This window comes from Gopherus evgoodei, chromosome 4 (assembly GCF_007399415.2).
Source record: "Gopherus evgoodei ecotype Sinaloan lineage chromosome 4, rGopEvg1_v1.p, whole genome shotgun sequence".
NCBI lineage: Eukaryota > Metazoa > Chordata > Testudines > Testudinidae > Gopherus > Gopherus evgoodei.
Window position 1 is genome coordinate 52,089,860 of NC_044325.1, and position 19,964 is coordinate 52,109,823.

General features: G+C 41.8%; 1 protein-coding gene across 10 annotated transcripts in view; it reads right to left on the minus strand.

Moving 5' to 3' along the window:
• NUBPL (nucleotide binding protein like) overlaps nucleotides 1-19,964 on the minus strand; it is a 151,177-nt gene that overhangs the window by 120,935 nt on the left and 10,278 nt on the right. For 5 of the 10 annotated variants that reach the window (XM_030559324.1, XM_030559321.1, XM_030559323.1 and 2 more), the window contains one exon: nucleotides 505-595. In XM_030559324.1, the coding sequence (XP_030415184.1) occupies nucleotides 505-595 (91 nt within the window). Of the gene's footprint in view, nucleotides 1-500; nucleotides 596-7,699; nucleotides 7,765-19,964 lie in introns of those variants that run through there. The other 5 variants (XM_030559327.1, XM_030559328.1, XM_030559325.1 and 2 more) reach the window with 4 other exon arrangements.

Consider the following 19,964-nt stretch of genomic DNA (forward strand, 5'->3'; position numbering starts at 1 on the left):
CAAAAAATCACTATGGTGAACTGGAGAATCTGGCCCCAAAGCATTAAGGGAAAAGACAGGAAACTGCACTATATCAAACGTCTTTAACCATCACCCTTCTCCTCTTCCTTAGATATATTTCAAAGTATCAGAGGTGTAGGCGTGTTAGTCGGGATCTGTAAAAGCAGCAAAGAATCCTGTGGCACCTTATAGATTAACAGACGAAGTGTTAGTCTATAAGGTGTTCGTTTTGAAAACAAGTTCATTTGGAAACACTGAAATAATGATGAAAGAAAACAAAACTGGATACATCAAGTCTTCATTCTTATGTTAGTGGCCATTCAACATCATACTTAAAATATGGCAGATTTTTAGGAAGTAATGAATGAGATTTGACCAGCAACATAGAAAAAATATTAAAGTAAACAAGACCTTTAAAAATACCTCTCATAACTTGAAGAAATACATTTTCTTCAGAAACTCCATTAGTTATTGAACAAAAAAGTTATGTAACTTTATACTTACTTGGTGATAATTCTGGATTTCCTTTCAAATTCATCATCTTTGGAATTGAAGGGCCATATACATCTGCATCAAGCAAACCAACTGCTTTTGTCTGTAGGACCAAAAAGTTGTGAAGGTCAACACACCTTTTCTGCTTCAAGAAAAATTATCAGTTAAGCAAAGTTTCAAAGCTGGCTGCAGAAATAAATGTATGATCTTGATTTCATTCATAATTTAACGCTGTTCCCGCCCTTTCTAAGTTACATTTGAAGCAAAAAGTATTATGCATTAAGTACAACATTGTCCCTCTAGGATTTGAGCCGCTGGATTCAACTGCAAGAACTACACCTCTACCCAGGTATAACGCTGTCCTCGCGAGCCAAAAAAGTCTTACCGCATTATATCAAACTTGCTTGGATCCACCGGAATGCCCAGCCCCACCCCCCTGGTGCACTGCTTTACCGCATTATATCCGAATTCGTGTTATATCAGCTCACGTTATATTGGGGCAGAGGTGTAGTTTCTCAGTAACCAGCATCCTCATTCACACTATGAAATATTCCTTATTCATGGTGTTTGCTGTTGATTATTTATGGAAAAACTACACCACAAACTTCCTTCTCTATACACACACATATATACAGAAGTGTCACAGTCTGGCAAAATATATTCTGCCTCATTATACTTAAATTTTGACTTTTTCTATATTAACCAACTGGTAGTGGACAAATAAAATGAAATAATAAAAGGTTAAAATTAAAAGTAAAAATATATTTATGGGACCAGAATCCCTGTCTTCAGATTGCCACATGACAGTTAAAAGAAAATTCAGACCGATGAAGCCAATGGAAGCTGTTATATGTGATCCATATTTATTACAAAGAAATGCTTAAAATGTTCTCATTTTTGAATTGCTGCCATTGACAAGACAAATAAAAATATGGGATTATTCAAATATGTAGAGAGGAAATTATTTAGACAAGGAACTGTACATACAAAATTATAACTACTGTTTCCAGGCTTACAACAGAAGTCATTTCAAGAATGGTTAAATAAATTTTAATTTAAGCAAAAAATGTTATTATTAGCACCGACAGCCGAGATGCACTGCAGGTTACAGCATCTTGTAAACTATCAAGTAAGGAACCAGTCTTATAAGTTCTTGAGCACCTACAACTTCAATGAAAGTTGATGGCATTCAACACCTTGCAGACTCAGCATCTCAGTAAGCAAACAAAATTTGGGCCTGTTTTAAAGCCCATGGAAGTCAATGAGAGCTTTTCAGTTGACATAGGTCACTTTGAATCAGGCAATTAATGGCCATGCACCAAAAAATGTACTTTGGTATTTACTTTGAATGAAGTCTTAATAATAGGAGACCTCACCACTATAGTCTTCTCCTATCACACCTGTGATGAGAAGTAGGGTGAAACAGTTGAGCTCTTGAAAATAATCATATTTGTGACTTCGAGCGTAGAGAGGTTTCTACTGAATATCTTAGAACTTAATAAAGAAGTATCTCTAGCTTTGAACATATCCAAATGTGAAATGATATCCATAACGTCATTCAGGTTACTGTGAATTTTACAACAGCACAAAATAGCTTTGATTAATCAAGTTTTCCAAGTCAGATGTGTTAAAAAAAAATCATGAAAGAAATGTACTTTATAATCAAAATTATAAATATTTAGTTCACTATTTGTTAAATGATTCTGAGTTATACGTGTATATTTTAAAATTTTAAGTTTTTGAATAGGCAGGATTTAGTTCATAAAAATGTGTGCAACTGAGTGGTAAGTTTGTCGGTTTATTTAACATTATTTTATTACTAGGTTATCAGTCAAGAGAATTAGAGATTTATATTGTTGTAACAGAATTCAGAAAGACAGCAATAATAATCAATTTTAAAGGTTTCATCTTTGCAGCATATAAACCTAGTGCAACAAGAAGTATTAGTGATGAAAGTGAAAACTTATTGCTATAAATCATGGTTGTGATCTTTACATAAAAAGTAAGAATCAACTGTCACCATAAACTCAAACTAGTATGTGGCTACATAACATTTTGTTCTGTTTGAATGTGTTCTTTTATCTGAAGACTGGCAGACAGGACAGTATATGTAATCACAGAGATGAAAGCTTAAGATCTCATTTAGTGGGCTGTTTGGTTTTTTTAACTTTTTTTTTATAACACTTGTGAAAGCTGTAAAAAAATACTGTTGTTACTCTGACACATTATACTGTTTCATGCCTAATACATGAAAGCTGCAATTTAAAAGATCGGAAAGCCACATTTTTACGCTAAATTTCAAAAGCACCAACAACAGTTTTTGCGCTTCTTTGTTCTTTGACAAAAATGCATATTTTAAAAGATTATAACGATTCCTGACTCAATCCTTTTATCTATGTCAGCAGCTAACTGAACCCATCAAAACATCATTTTAGGGACTACTTCTGAAATCAAAGTAAATATTACCAGCAGAACCTAACTACTGCTTTAAAATTGATTGACATTCTTCCCTCCACTGCTTTTTGTGGACTTTTTGCAGCAAGTCCCATGAACATCCAGAGAGGTAACTGAATGAGTTTTGAGAACTCCTTGCTACAATTTTGACATCAGATTGAGGGAAGTGAAGGTTTAAGATAATTTCACTGCCACTGACTGAGTTCATGCTCTCTTGCTATACTGCCAAACAATCCACACCAGAGATGATTTCCTCCTGGGATTAAAAATATTTATGAGCAGCAAATACTGTGCCTATGGAGTGCAACAGATTACACTAAATCCAAGATATATAAAATAAATAAGTGTTCTGGAGAGGATACCTTCATATCTCATGGTCTTCATACTCCAAACATTATTTCATATTATAAATCTGATTGTTATATAAAATACAGTGCTAGCTTAATACATTTCCTCAAAAAAAAAATCAATGTAATATGTTTGCCAAGCAATTTTGCCTCTTTCCAGGGTTACAGTTAAAATGAAGTGTTTTTGTAATAACAGAAAAAAAAACACAACAGATCCTCTAGTTGCTTAACCTCTCTTTTCTGCAAGCTCAAAAACCTCTCGTATGTGAAGTTTGTAACACATTTACAGAAAAAGGTCTCTTGGGAACCCTCTGCTAAAACACTGGCAGAACATCACTGCAGACATTGTAGTGTAGGCTTTTCTTCACCAAGCCATTCAATCCCATATGCTGAGAGGGTTCACATCTCCCTTAGGCAGCAGCTTGCACAGAAAAGGTTGGCCTCAGTAAGTGAGCTTTTATTTTTTCCTCCAACCTTTCATTTTGGGCAGCCAAGTATCCCTGGTGTACTAATATCAATCCTTTATTCTATTTTAATTACACTGGCAGAACCTTACTGCAGCTACCAAGGAGTCTTCTAAGATTGGCACAGACTGAAATATCTCTTCCAATATTTTCACAATGCTCTAAACCCCACAGGCCCAAGAGAAGACATTTTAAGGGTTCACCAGAATACCATCCTTATCACATTGCTTTATCAGAGCTATTCATCCAGTCTATTTCAGATACTGACCAGAATGTAATGCAGGTATATGAAATATGTATTTAAAAATAAGAGAATTTAAGGAACTCAAATATTTTTTAAAACAATATGGATTTCAAAAGTAAAACTACTACTTATACCAATGATTTTCTTAGAAAGGTATAAATATAATAAAAACTAAGGCTGTCAAGCAATTAAAAAAATTAGAGATATTAATTGCACCGTTAAACAATAGAATACCATCTATTTAAATATTTTTGGATGTTTTCTATGTTTTCAAATATACTGATTTCAATTATAACAGAATACAAAGTGTACAGTGATCACTTTGTATTTTTTTATTATAAATATTTGCACTGTAAAAAACAAAAACAGTATTTTTCAATTTACCTAATACAAGTTCCATGGTGCAATCTCTATGATGAAAGTTGAATTTACAAATGTAGAATTATGTACAAAAAAATAAGTACATTCAAAAATAAAATAATGTACAACTGTAGAGCCTACAAGTCCACTCAGTTCTATTTCTTGTTCAGCCAACTGCTCAAACAAGTTTTTTTACATTTGCAGGAGATATTGCTGCCCACGTCTTATTTACATCACCTGAAAGTGAGAACAGACATTCTCATAGCACTGTTGTAGCCAGCATCGCAAAATATTTACATGCCCGATGCACTAAAGATTCGTATGTCCTGTCATGCTTCAACCACGATTCCAGAGGACACGCGTCCATGCTGATGACAGGTTCTGCTCGATAACAATCCAAAGCAGTGTGGAGAGATGTATGTTCATTTTTGGTTGATTTTCTTTTTTGATGGTTCAGGTTCTGTAGTTTCCACATCAGAGTGTTGCTCTTTTAAGACTTCTAAAAGCATGCTCCAGACCTCATCCCTCTCACATTTTGGAAAGCACTTCAGATTCTTAAACCTTGAATTGAGTACTGCAGCTATCTTTAGAAATCTCACACTGGTACCCTCTTTGTGTTTTGTGAAATCTGCAGCAAAAGTGTTCTCAGAATGAACAACATGTGCTGAGTCATCATCCAAGACTGCAATAACATGAAATATATGGCAAAATGTAGGTAAAATAGAGCCTGAGACATATAATTCTCTCCTCAGAAGTTCAGCTACAAATTTAATTAACGCATTATTTTTTTAACGAATGCCATCAGCATGTAAGCACGTCCTCTGGAATGATGACTGAAGCATGAAGGGACATCCGACTGTTTAGTATATCTGGCATGTAAACATCTTGCAATGCCAGTTACAAAAGTGCCATGCAAAGTGACATTGTAAACAAGAAGTGGGCAGCATTATCTCCAGTAAACGTAGACAAACTTGTTTGTCTTAGCGATTGGCTGAACGAGAAGTAGAACTGAGTAGACTTGTAGACCGCTAAAGTTTTGCATTGTTTTGTTTGAAAGTGTAGTTATGTAACAAAAAAAAAATCTAAATTTTTAAGTTACACTTTCACGATAAAGAGATTGCACTATACTGCTTGTATGAGGAACTGAAAAATAGGGTTTCTTTTGTTTATCTTTTTATACTGCAAATATTTGTAATAAAAATAATATAAAGTTAGCAGTGCACATTTTGTATTCTGTGTTGTAACTGAAATCAGTATACTGGAAAATGTACAAAAAATCCAAATATTTAATAAATTTCAATTGGTATTCTATTGTTTAATGATGCAATTAATCACAAATTATTTTTTGAGTTAATCATGTGTGTTAACTGTGCTTAATCGACAGCCCTAATAAAAACACATATCGATTAGAAAAACAACTTGGTCTCTCACTTGTGGATTGGCAGGAACTACAACAGGAGCTGACCCACACAAGGCCCGCAATTTCCTTACCCTTCTCAGCACTACCAAAACTACTTCATCAACTGTAATTAACATCTCCTAGTCAATGTACACAGTTTCTTCTAAATTTACAGAAGGATACTAGTATTATTAACACCAATAGCAATTAAAAAGCTTCTTACTCTACACGCGAAAAAAACAAACCAACCAACCAACCATCAATGTGTAGAGAGAAAAGCCTTGTGGTTAGCAATGCTGCAGACACTGGAGGGGAAGAAGGGTAGAAATGGGGCATAACCTTTTCTTCACATTATAAATATTCAGCCACTCAACTCATGTTATTTCCTAAAGCTTCCAACAGCTGATTTTGATAATATCAAGAAAAAACAGTTTCTCTTGAATTTCACATGAGACTCTTCCTTCTTCCATTTTCTGAAGTGCTTCTCATGTATGGAGTACCAAAAATAGATTTCTTGGCTTATTGGGAGTGTTACCTCAAGATATCCTGATCTGACCGAACCGCTTTACACTGCAGTTCTAATTTTACATGCTCATAAATAAACTCTTATATCTTCCCATACCTAATCCATTTTTAATGGATGTGAGGCAATTTGACGTATGCTTTCTATAGAAAAGGAAATGGAATTTAATCTCCATTCTGTTAGTAAAAAAATGTGGATACAAGATCTCATACCCTAGGAAGTACTGCAAGTTCATGGTCTGGCTATAAGAGGAGGACTCTCAAGCATGGAAAAAATCAATAATGGCATCCTGACACAAGTACACATCAGATTATTTCAATGAATGTTTAACCAGCAAGAGACTGCAGGACAGGACCCCACCAACAGATTGCAGGACAGGATCCATATTAGGACTCCCACACCGCCCTAAAAATCACATATGCTAGTTATTTCAGATACCTGTATTTAAATAAATACAAAATGTCTCTGAGAAACCTAGCAGAAAACTACTGGATTCTGAGAGAGACAAATGATATCACATTCATTTCCATTGTAAGAGACTGATGTCACAAGACTATTTGCCTACCTCCGACACATTCAATGCATGTGGGGATAGTTTTCAATTAAATTAACCCATGTCCTTGTTTCTCTAATCATTTGCCCATTTTATAGAGCTGGACAAACAACATGAATATTAGCAAATATATACAAAAGTAATGACATTTTTTCTAATAAAGTATTCTTTTGTATATATATTATTCACCCAGCTCTATGCAAGACTAACTTACTGCAAGGATTAAAAAAAAATAAAAACCACCACACCACACACCCAGGTGGATTATGAACCATTTATATTTTTCCTCAACCAAAGAATACACAAGCTTTGAAACAAAACAAAACTCACAAGAATTAGCTCTAATCACACAATATTTATACATAATATATAAATTTTGTATTTAAAAGTTCTTCCCTTTTTGTTTTTCCATTTTACATTGTTTATAATACTATCTTAATAGCTGAATACACTTTTATCCAACTGTGTTTGCTGTCCTTCTCCATTTAGCTAATCATTAACTTTTCCCCATTTCTCCTGCATTATGAGGCAATGTGTTTATGTTTATCATTTCATTGTGTGATAATGAAGATAATAAAACAATTGTTTAAGAGCTCCTTCTGCTGGTTGACTGCTTCTTTAACAACACAACAAAATATTGAAAGTCCTTATATTAAAAACGCTTTTATATATTTCTTTTGCAATCAAATGATTTGCTATGGAAACCAAAGTCTATTCCTTAAAAATGACAAATTTTAAGTACCACAATTTTTGGTGCCAAATCTACTTAAACTCCCTTTACAAGGAGCAGGTTAGAATATGTAAAATCAGATACTTGCCCATCACGTAACCAAACTACACAGAAGCCATTTGCTTAAACTTACACACTAATTTGTTCCATACTGTTTTACCCCTGGCTCCTCTGCCTCTCACACCATAATAAATGGTTTCACTCTTTACTTTGGAATGCAAATCTTCTTGGGAAGAAAAGGAGATTCTAAAGGCGGCTGACTAGAGAGTTTGCCTCATAGTGACAGGATAAACATACACAGTCTCCCAGCTGGATTTGTGCCATCCTTAGTCACGCACAGCTGGTGTTTGCTCACTAAAATACTCTGTTCATAAACAAGCAATCTCAATCCTATTATTGCTGGCATCTATTAATTCAAGTTGTTTCAACTATAATAAATTGTCTCTGGCCATGTAGCTTTCATAAATAGTCATTCCACTCTGAATACGAATCATCTGGCATAAAACCCAAAAATTCTTTTGAGTGCTCCTGGGGGAGAGTAACTAACTGCTGCTACATCAAAGGAACTAGAAGAATAGTCTGTCAAAACTAAGCAAGCAATTAAAAATAGGACACAAGAGTAAAACTTAAGTTACCTCCCTAAAAGTATAGATTTATACATCTCAGCACAGCCTCAAGAGCCTGCACAATTCTTAACACTAATTAACTAATCCACATATAATAGGTAACTCACGGGTGCTACAAGTCTGAGGAGCCAGCACTAAGTCAAGACTACATTCCTAGCCTCTCTGGTCTTGCATAAAAAAAAATAATAATAAAAACCTTTTATATTGGACATGAAGTTTTCATTAGATAACTAAATGAAATCCTGTTTAAAATTAAATTATTTTCTGTTTAATTAGTCAGAGATGGGGTATACAGGGTGAGTTCAAAGGTAGTATCTCTGCATAGCAAAAAGCCACACCCACAGGGGTGGTTTGCTCGCACCTGGTCCTGGCAACTCACAACTCTCAGCAGTGGTCTGGGTGGCTGTGTGTGCGCATCACAGGCCCACACCTTGGGACCTTGCCTTGGCTTGAATGCTAAATCTACCAAGGGTAACTAATTGTGACAAACACTAGTGAAAGGGCATGTCTGGCCCACGAAGTGTACAAATGTCTGCAACAGTGAAGCCAGCAAAACAAAGTATAACAAGGCAGAAAAGTGCTATAGCAAGCTAGTGGAGAGCTTACAGCAGTGTGGCAAACAAATTACGATACACTGATCAACCAGAAAGCCAAGAAGTCATGGTTGAATACTTGGCAAATAGTGGATGATAGAAACCAAATGAAGAATGGAAGGAGAAACAAAAGCATGCCAGCTTGCTCATTGCCCAAACAAGAGCCAACTTGTTCATTACTCGGAAACCAAGGTGGGGGATGTGTGAAAAGAATGTGATCAGAACACACACACAACAACACACAGAAAAGGGAATTACATGATGAACTTGAAGGATAAGACATGTATAGGAACATGGAATACAAGAACATTACACCATGCTGGAGCACTTGCAATAATCTACTAATTGAAAAGATACGAGTGGGAAATCACTGGTCTATGTGAAACAAGATGAGAAGGCAAAGGACAATTCTATCACGATGAACTGATGGTGGACACTAGGACGGAGTTGAACTGGTGCTGAAGCAGAAGGCAAGCCAGGCTCTTAAGGCATTTCACATGATATCACCTCTTACACTGAAAGCAAAAAGTGTAATAGAGATGAGAGGTTTTAATGCAAAAGTAGGACTGGATTGGACTTCCTGAGCTCCAGAAATAGACAGATTTAGACTCAGTGAAGAAAAGGAGAAGAAAAGCCACTAAATTTCTGCCTAATCAACAACCTGGTAATAACAAACAGGCTATTTCAACAAAGAAAGCTGCAGAGAAAATGGATTGGATATCACCTGATGGGCAAACAAAGAGATGACAGACTTTGTATTTGCGAATCACAGATAGAAATCAAGTGTGTTGTCATGCAGATCATTTGTGGCCAGTATCAGATCATGTATTAGTGTTGGCATCAAATGATGTCGAGACTGAGAACCGCCTAAAAAGTGCCAAGAACTAAGACTTATGACATGGACAAATTGAAAAAGCGAGACATAATCTAAAAATACAAAAAAAGCCATGCAGAAAAACATCATGGCTCTGGTGAAAGAAAAAATTAATGTTGAACAGACATGGAACAGTGTAAAAAATGGGATTACAAGAGCAGCTGAACATGTAGTGGGCCAAAACAAAGAAAGTAGAGTGGATAACAGATGAAATGCTGAAGGTGAGTGATAAGTGTAGGAAGCTGAAGTAGAGTGAAAGAAAGACACTAGTCTAAGAGATTAGTACAATAGGTTGACCAGAGAGATAAAACAGAAAGCAGGGAGAGACAGAAACAACTGGATAAGCAAACAATGTGAAGAATACATAAAAGAGAAAGATAAGAGAACTGAGTCAGACATACAAGTTGAAGATGGAAGTGAAAGAAAAGCTTAAGTAAATAACTGAGGATGAACGAGCAAAAATAAGCAATGAAAAGAATATTTTGAAGAGCTGCAAAATGTGCAGAACACAGTAGATGAAATGGATTTAGAGAAGCTTCCCAATACAAATAGGGGAGAGCAGATACCAGAATTCTTAGAAAATAGTAGTAAAGATCTCAATAGAAAGGCTGAAAAAGGTGCTGGAAAATGACAACATAACTACAGAGCTGTTGCAAGCAGGTGAGAAACAAACAGAGGAAAAAGAAAGAAGAGAGAATGTGCTGAGTTTATAGGGGAAAGAAATAATCTATAAAGAAGGGAGGTAAGTGAGTCCATGAATCAAAGAGGAATTAGAGTGCCAGGCAGGGCCGGCTTTAGGACTGTTTGCCACGTGGGGGACAGAGAATCTAGGGCTACGTCTTCACTACCTGCCATATCAGTGGGTAGCAATCGATTTCTCGGGGATCGATATATCGTGTCTCATCTAGATGTGATCGATCCCCGAACGAGCTCCTGTCGACTCTGGAACTCCACCAATGCAAACGGCGGTAGCAGAGTCGACGGGGGAGCCGCGGACGCCGATCCCGCGCCGTGAGGATGGTAGGTAACTCGATCTAAGATACTTCGACTTCAGCTACGCTATTCACGTAGCTGAAGTTGCGTATCTTAGATCGATTTCCCCCCCTAGTGTAGACCAGCCCTAAATTTGTCCAGAAGGAGGCTGGGAGGAGGAAGTCAAGAGTTGAAACAGCCAAGCACCCAGACACAGAAAAGAGAAACTGTGACCCACAGAGATTGGGAAGAGACTGTTTTAGTTACTACATGCTAATGACATAGCTCCAAGAAAGGGTGTATTACATGACTCCAGTCTTGGTCATATGATGAAGACCCCTAGGGAAAAGGAAAACAAAGGACAGATATTGCTAAGCTGCCCGAGACAAGGATGGGATGCCAGAGAGTAGGTGTACACATCTACAAGGATTTACAGAGAATAATTCACAAAGTAGGCAAAAGGCAAAACATTCGGACTGAAGATCAGCATGGAGAATGGGAACTGTCAGGATGACAAGAAGAAAAATTGAACTAGCCACTACTGCATTTAAAAAATTCTGGAAGATCTGAAAGTCTGAAGACATTTCAAGAAACATGAAGCATATATGAGACAACTGTTGTGCCAATACTGCTGAACAAGTCAGAAAGCAGATAAATGAAATATATTGACTGCAGATGTGACCTGGCTGAGGGAAATAACAATTCAGGAAAGAAGACTGGAGATCATTCATGGTGATACATACCAGAATGCAAGAAACTAGAAAGAAAGGAAGACCAAGGCTGTGTTGGATAGACACAGAACTAGAACGTTAAAAATGAACAAAACCGTAAAGCTGGTACAAGACAGAAAGCTGCAAAGGGTACTACTCCATTGTTACGCAAGTTCTTGTGGACTACAGAGGGCAATTTATGAACGTCAATGTGGGTTGCACTGGAAAAGTCATGATGCCCAGGTTTTCAGCTGATCACAAGTTTACACTCATGGACACGCTGAGACACTATTCCCACCTGTCATAACCCTAAACCCTTGCTCGAGTTGTCGGCCTGGCCAATTGTCGGTCAGGCCAGAGCCGTGTGCAGACATGCAAGCATGTCAGGAACAAAGGAGTAGTGTGCCGGGTGCACCAGTAGTGTGTCGGGTGAACCCCCCGTGAGCCATATATGGACATGAAAGCCTGTCTCGGACAAAGAAGGCAGTGTGCCGAGTGCAGCCTCTGCCGACGTAAGGGGCTCCAGCCCAGAACCCGGAAGGTGAAGGAGCTAGGAACCAATCCAATGCCAACACGTGTAAAAAGGGAACCAATCCAAAATTGACACAAGTATGGACCCCCAAATAAAACTATGTCCCACGCCAAAATCAGTAGGAGTCCCTGCGTGTTAGCTGAGAGGCCTGATCACCTTGTCAGCCAGGAGTCTCCTCCAGATTTTGCCCGCTCGTGTCGTGTCGAAATAAAACCACGATCCCTAATTCGTTATGTACTCGGTGCCTATGCTGCTGGTCAGCTGTATTTGGAGTGTGGTACGTATTTTGTAACTTCTGCAAGTATTCTGCCTCTGCTAACTCCCCCCGCTCCTTGCCTCCTTTCTTCTGTCCCTTATTCTGTGTATAGAAGAAGTGGTTACTTTTATAACCTATACTCCCTGCCTTTGCTTCCCTTTTTTTTTCTTTTTTTTGTATGAAGAAGTGTATGGTTTAAATAGATAATAGCTCTAGTTGATAAATTGTTTTTTCCCTGGCCCAAGCTGTAACTTGTCCCCGTTACTAATTAAAGAAGAATAAACGCAGCCATTTGGCTTTTAAACCCAATTCTGCCGCGTTCCATTGTTCCTCCCCCATTAAATAGCCACTCAAACCTTACATGTCCCAGTCATGGCGTCACGAACAGGATGGGGCGAGGAAAATTGCTCTCTGCCACCAACCCACAATAATTGTCCGTGGCGAACTAAAGCTACTGATAAAACCCCCGATGATGAGTTTAACCATTTCCAGCACCATATCTTACTTGATCGGGGGTATTCTGAGGCAATTAGCTGGAATTGCATTATCGGAGTCGGCTATTTGAGTCAAACCTATACTGCTAGCCTGTTAATTGGCACTGCAGGCTGCCTTTTAACGTGCCACTCGGGCCTTTGGCTAACCCCTACAGAGGCCAGTTACTGGCCGACTTGTATCAAGTTGGGGGAAGCCGGTGCTGGCACCGATCCAGCACGATTGTGGAAAGATACCCAAAAGATTTTAAAAGCTGCTGGGGGCACCTGTCCGCCCACCCACCCCCGAGACTCCCAAACGGGGGCCCTGCACACGAGCTAGTAATTCAGCTCATGCAGGAGTTAGAGGATGGAAAGGTATCTAAAAAGCTTTGTCCCAACCAGTATAAATCAGAGGCTGTTGCCAGTGCCTATCACAAAATCCTAGGCTTAGCTCTAGATAAATTAACTATTGTAATGGGGGCTTTAATCTCCACCGCTCGAAATATAAGTGATACCCCCAAGGCTGCTGGTGCAACCCAACCATCATCAGAAACCTCACCTCCTTCCTCCCTGCCAGATCTTAAAATTCCTGAATCTTCTCCCCACCATATCCGTCAGCTCCACCCCTTACCCCCAAAGTGAATTTAGAAAAGTCAGCTCCCAGCTTCTACCCAGTTTTACCACCCCCAACTCCCGAAGAAATTCCTTCCAGTCCCATTGAGGCCATGCTGGTGCAGTTAACGGGCATTAAGGTAGACACAACCAGGGCTCAAAATATCACCTATGAATGGTGCACCCGCAGCAAAGCGGAAATGAAGGAGTTTATTAGCGACACTGGTCGAGAACCAAATGAGCCAATATTTACTTGGTTGGGACGGCTCATTTTAGAATTCGGCCAGGAGCTGTTTGACCATGAGGAAGCAACCTTACTTTCCCGAAGCACCTCCTGGTCTAGAGGGACTGCTCGCGGAGTACTCTTTGTTGCCCCTATCTGGCCCATTTCTGTTCCAGTGGCAGCGTACTTACAAGTCCAAAATAGCCCTCAAGTGTTCCAGCTCCCCCAAGAAGGTATTTCTACCCCCTGCAGTTTAATTTATACCATTGCAGGGGCATCCATCGTTTGGTGGGATCCCGTGCAAACGCCACTAGGTTTAGCACAAGCACAACAGCACTTACGCTCATTTCAGGCTTATTGCTGTTACTGATTCTGCCAGTATCCTTGTACATGAACAAGCAGTAGATATCGCACTGGACAGTAGCCCCCTTGGAGATACAAGCACGCTATTATGGATACGGGGGTTCCAAGGGCGACCGGTCACTTCCCTGTTCCAGGCTATGGATCGCTTAAAGTGGCCTACCCCCCAACCACCCATAGTGGCCACACGCACAGTAGCCCCTAGGGCTAAGCCCAAGTACCCCGAACGTTCTTATATAGAGCGAAAAATTTTGGGGTTCCTATTATATAAGGGAGGCCTTAGCAAGGATGCTGACCGCAAGCTAACCCCCTAACAACAAAAAGCGCTAGCCATAACTTTGGGGTGGGAGGACCGTCCGGAAGGCCCACATCAGGAAAACAACTCAAGACCAGTTGCATAATGGCGGTCAACACCCGGTCTTGTGATCCGAGGCCGTATTTTCCCCTAGTTACCCGTGATAATCAGGAAGTTCAGTTTCTATTAGATACAGGCGCCCAAGTATCTATTATTCCCCCATCCATACCCCACAAACGTATGGGTCGTGTCATCCACATCCAAGGGCTTAACAGCATCAAGTCTCGACCGGAAGTTAAAGTAAAAGCTACCCTTTGGGGCACCCTGTCCAGTTTACCACCCTTTTAGGAGATCAGGCCATCCTTGGGGTGGGTGAGCTTAAGGCTTTTAAGCTGGCCCCAGTCATTGTTACTGCCCTGCCTGCTGCTTTAATTGCCAATCCCCACGAACCCCGTGCTAGTAATCCAACCCCATGGAAATATCAACCTATCCCCACATCCCCCCAGGGAAAAGCCGCCATTAGCCAACTTTTAACTCAACTTGAAGCATATTTGTTGTGTCACCACTAGTCGATATGTCCAATGCATGGGACATCCCAAAGCCTCATAAACCCAATGAGTATTGTACGGTTATTGATCACCGTTCGGCTAACCAATATATTGAGACTATTGCGTTCGCAAGCCAGTGGGATCTACCTACAATTGAACGCGTCATCCTTAATTGCCAGGCTAAATGGGCGTGCACCCTTGATCTTAAGGATATGTTCTATCAGATTCCCCTTTATGACCCACAAGGGCTTCTCAATTTCGCATATGAAGTCGCCCAGTATCAGTGGCGGGTCTGCCCTGAAGGGTATCAGAACTCGCCAGCCGGTGCTACTGAGACCTTGAGTCGGACCCTTCAAGTCGTTTCACCCAAGCCCGGATGTGAGGTTGTTCATTATGTAGACGACATCCTTATTTGTGGTCCTGACTCTAGCCCCGTCCAAACTCTTACCGATAAGGTTCTTCAGGCTCTAGATAATGACAAATGGGAGGTTAATAAGGCAAAAAGCTGCCTATTGCCCTCAACCTCGTTCCAGTTTTTAGGGTTCAGTGTGGAGGAAAGGATCCTCCAGCATTCCTCGTACCATTCATTACAAACCCAGTTTAAGGTGGGAACCCACCCCCCCAAAAAAACAAATTCAAAGGGTGCTCAGAATACTTAACTATCACCGAGCTTTTCTTCCAGCCATGTTACTCAATGCTCTTTCTTCCGTCCAGCAATTTGCAAAAAGAAAAAGGCTGTTCTGGACTGAGGAAGCCGATCAGGCAATAAATAGTTTAACAGCACGGCTTCACTCTAATCCAGCCCTTTACCGATGGGACCCAAAAGATCCAATCCTCATCAAGTTGTCAATCACAGCTCACGGCACAAGTGCCGTGATCACCCAAGAAAACCAAGCGGTATATCACAACACTCACACCTTTAATAGTCCAGAGCACTGATATGGGTCAGTAGGACACATGCTCCTCGGGGTTAAATTGGCCACCCCTTGGGCTCAGTTAGCCTGCGGAAAGCTCCAAGACCCCCACGTACAGCTCATCCCATGGCTGTCGTTTACCCCAGCCCTGCAGTTTCACGGCTCATCAGGCACTTGGGAGAAACTGGTGTTTACAGGGCAGAAAGCCTTTAGTCAATGGGTATTATGTTCAAGTTCCACTACTGAGGACCCCAGCCTAGCCTAGTGCATTTGAACCATGGATCGTGTCCGATGGGGGCACGGCCCCTTCCCCCCATGCCGGTATGTTTTGCTAACAGTGTAAAGTATTCCAGGCTGAGCTCCTCCCAAGTCATGCCTCAGCACAACTAGCTGAGGTCCAGGGCATATTCCTAGCCGCCTCCCACCTCGCCTGTGCCCATCCCCGTACTCAAGTCGTTCTGCGTATATATAGACTTCGCTTACGGGGTATCCATCCTCACTCGTGAGGGGCAGCTGCAAGCACATGAGGAATTATGGGAGCAAATTTTTACCCTTATGCATAAGACCAAATTGCCCTGGTTCGTTACTCATTGTCCCTCCCACCGATCTGACAGTAATCCTTTACATACCGCTCTTGACCAACGCCTCCAAGCCTTTAAGGCCGAGAACCCTAGCAGCTCCGAGGTAGCCTCTATCGCCCTTACAGAAGCCCAAGACCCCTTTTTAACATGGCTACATGAGGAATGGGAACACCTACCTGGGCAAGCCCTTCACCAAGTTCTTACAGCCCACGGGTACCGCAAAGCGGATTTGATCCATAAGCACTGTAATGAAGCCATTCATGCCTGTCAGCAGTGCCAGGCAAGTCGCCAGATGTCCCAGCCTGCCATAGCTCACGGAGCGTTACGACCCCAGCTCTTCAGCCCTGGACATCATTGACAATTAGATTTAATTGGCCCCCTAGCTGGAGCCAAATTGTTTCCAAAGGGGCTGGTAGCTGTAGATCTAGGCTTGCGCCAAATCCATTGGTCGCCCCTCAGGCGGTCTACAGCCCCAGCAGTTAACAAGGCATTACTTCAAGTTTTTGCAGCCTGGGACGTCCCCTCTGAAATCCAAACAGATGGAGGCCCCTCATTTACCAGTCATAGTTTCGAAACGTTAGTTGCCAAATGGGGCGCCCGGCTTCACGTCCATCTCCCCTACCAACCCCCATAGCAATGGTGTCATAGAGCGCCGCACTGGAATTCTCAAAACGCAACTCCGTGCCATCATTGGAAAACCTGACTACAAAGGCTGGCATTTGGCCCTGCCTCAAGCCCTTATTACATTGAATGCGGCTTATAGTCGGTGGCCACAGATTGATCCAGAGCCACTCCCGCCCTAGAAACTGGTTTTCACCCCCCAAGAACCAGTATGGCTACGCACCCCAACAGCATCCGGGCGCTCGCAGCCCCTTCCAGTCATGGTTCTCAAGCCTGGCCATTTCCCCAATACGTATCAAGTTGTGTGCACCGGCCAGTCAGAAACCCATCTGGTTCATCACAACTGGCTCAGGCGGCGATTATAATGGGACCTGCCCTAGGGCTCTTCCCATCCTCTGTTTTCTCGTTTCAGGTTTATTCACAACCAAATCAGCTGCATCTGAACCCTCTGGTGAACTGGATCCCAGCCTATGCCCGTCAGGAACTCCTGGCCGCTAATTCAGGCGATGTTTCTTCCATTCCCCCAAATCACCAGTGTGTGGTATGCTCTAGCCCCCTATCCATCCCTGGGGGGACTCCTTTTCCCTTGAGTTTCTCCCCCTTAAAGATGTGTCTCGCGAGGAACCCGTCTCGCAGTGTGATAAACCTGATTGGCCCTGGCGACACCTGTTTACCTGTAATTCTACCCAATCAGATCGATTTGAGACCCCTAGCACTTTTATTTCTGTGCTTGACCCCAGGCCTCCTGCCAGCCCGTTTTGTATTTTTGGGTCCCACCTCCCGCCATTCCTGGGGAGCGTATCCCAACTGTTCTCACTTATGTATGCTCCCACCCCCTTGTCACTGGGGGTGGGGGCATACATATGATGATCCTTATAGGCCAGGGAACTCCCCCAGCTGGTATTATCAAGCATTCAAGTCCACTCTAGCCACCCTTAATCAGTCTAATGTCCCCATTACTGTTTTTGATGCCAACTCATGGTTATCTTCTTCCCGCTTTGCGTTTTCTACTAATGAGCAAACAGTTGGCCTTAGAACCATTGATTGGGCACGTCGTTACTGGGTCACAGCTGTATGCAACCCCGCAATTGAAGATAAAAGAAACATGCTCCTTAGATGGGCCAACACCTCTAGCTTGTATTCTCCCCCTGGAATTTATTGGTTGTGTAGCCATGGCATTACCCACAGTCATCTCCAGTCCCCCAAGAGCATTTGCGCTCTTGGTGAAATTTTCATTAAAGGAAGGGGAGTCTTTCACAGACCTCCCCCTGTATTTGGCCCACACAAACGCGAATTCGCATGGTGGACCCAGCTCAAATCCGCCACCAACACCCTCTTCTGGGGCTATGTACAGTTTAACCCCCTCAGTTATGCCTTTACCCGCAATCAGCTTCGCAGCCTTTCAGTAAATTTAGGGATGCTTACTAATCTTACAGCCCTTGGATTCCTCCAGGCTGATGATTCTCTTACTATCTTAGCCAAGTATGCTGAGCAGAATAGCTTAATGCTACAACCCTACTCCACTAGGACTTTTGTGAAGCCCTAGAAAATCTTGACCCCCACTTCAAGGACCAGTGCTGCCTTCGCCTACGTCCCAGATGGAACAACGTCTCCGCTCTCTCTCAGCAGCTGTCATCACTAGCCGTCCGCATCCGTGATGAACGCCAATCCTGGGACTGATGGCAAACCACTTTGTTGGGGTGGGGACTAGGATCTTGGGCACAATCCCGTAAGCAATGGTTAATTATTGCAGTAGTTATTATTGTTATTTTTTGTTTAGGCCTTACAATTATTAAAGCCTTCATAGTTAAAGCTCTATCTGCTTTTCCCATTCAAGTTAAATACTCCCCACTCCAACCCTCCGACCAGTTGGACACTGAGTCTTCGATCTAAATTTTTACCCCTTTCCTAGGCTCACCCCCTCTTCCTGGGCATGGGCTATCCCTTTCATAGCGGACCGACAATCGGCCACATGGGCATGTCGCAACCCTAAACCCTTGCTCAAGTTGGCAGCCTGGCCAATTGACGGTCAGGCCAGAGCTGTGTGCAGACATGCAAGCATGTCAGGAACAAAGGAGTAGTGTGCCAGGTGCACCAGTAGTGTGTCCGGTGAACCCCCCATGAGCCATATATGGACATGAAAGCCTGTCTTGGACAAGGAAGGCAGTGTGCCGAGTGCAGCCTCTGCTGACGTAAGGGGCTCCAGCCCGGAACCCGGAAGGCAAAGGAGCTAGGAACCAATCAAATGCCAACACATGTAAAAAGGGAACCAATCCAAAATTGACACAAGTACGGACCCCCAAACAAAACTATGTCCCGCGCCAAAATCAGCAGGAGTCCCCACGTGTTAGCTGAGAGTTCTGATCACCCTGTTAGCCAGGAGTCTCCTCCGGATTTTTCCCGCTCGTGTTGTGTCGTGTCGAAATAAAACCACATCCCCTAATTTGTTATGTACTCGGTGCCTATGCTGCTGGTCAGCTGTATTTGGAGTGTGGTACGTATTTGTAACTTCTACAAGTATTCTGCCTCTGCTAACTCCCCCCGCTCCTTGCCTCCTTTCTTCTGTTCCTTATTCTGTGTATAGAAGAAGTGGTTACTTTTATAGCCTATACTCCCTGCCTTTGCTTCCCCCCCCCTTTTTTTTTTTGTATGAAGAAGTGTATGGTTTAAATAGATAATAGCTCTAGCTGATAAATTGTTTTTTCCCTGGCCCAAGCTTAACTTGTCCCCTTTACTAATTAAAGAAGAATAAATGCAGCCATTTGGCTTTTAAACCCAATTCTGCCGTGTTCCGTTGTTCCGCCCCATTAAATAGCCACTCGAACCTTACGTGGCCCGGTCACCAAGTGACATTGTCATAAATGGAATTACTGTCCCCACTGTTATTCTGGGGGACCCTGCATACCTCCTTTTTACTAGGCTTATGAATCCATACCCTGATTTCAGAGGCCCAGGCAAAAGAGGATTTAATTACACACTCAGCAGGTGCAGAATGGTTGTTGAATGTGCTGTTGGGAGATTGAATCCCATTGGAGACATTTACAGAACCATTTGAATGCCAGTGTCATCAACACTGTCCACATTACCGTGGCTTGCTGTGCTCTTCACAATCTTTGTGAAGCCAGAGGCGAGCCATTTCCCTCTGAACAGACCTATGACACTGAGGGGCCACTGAACCAGCACTTTCTGGCTGAATGAACACCTACCA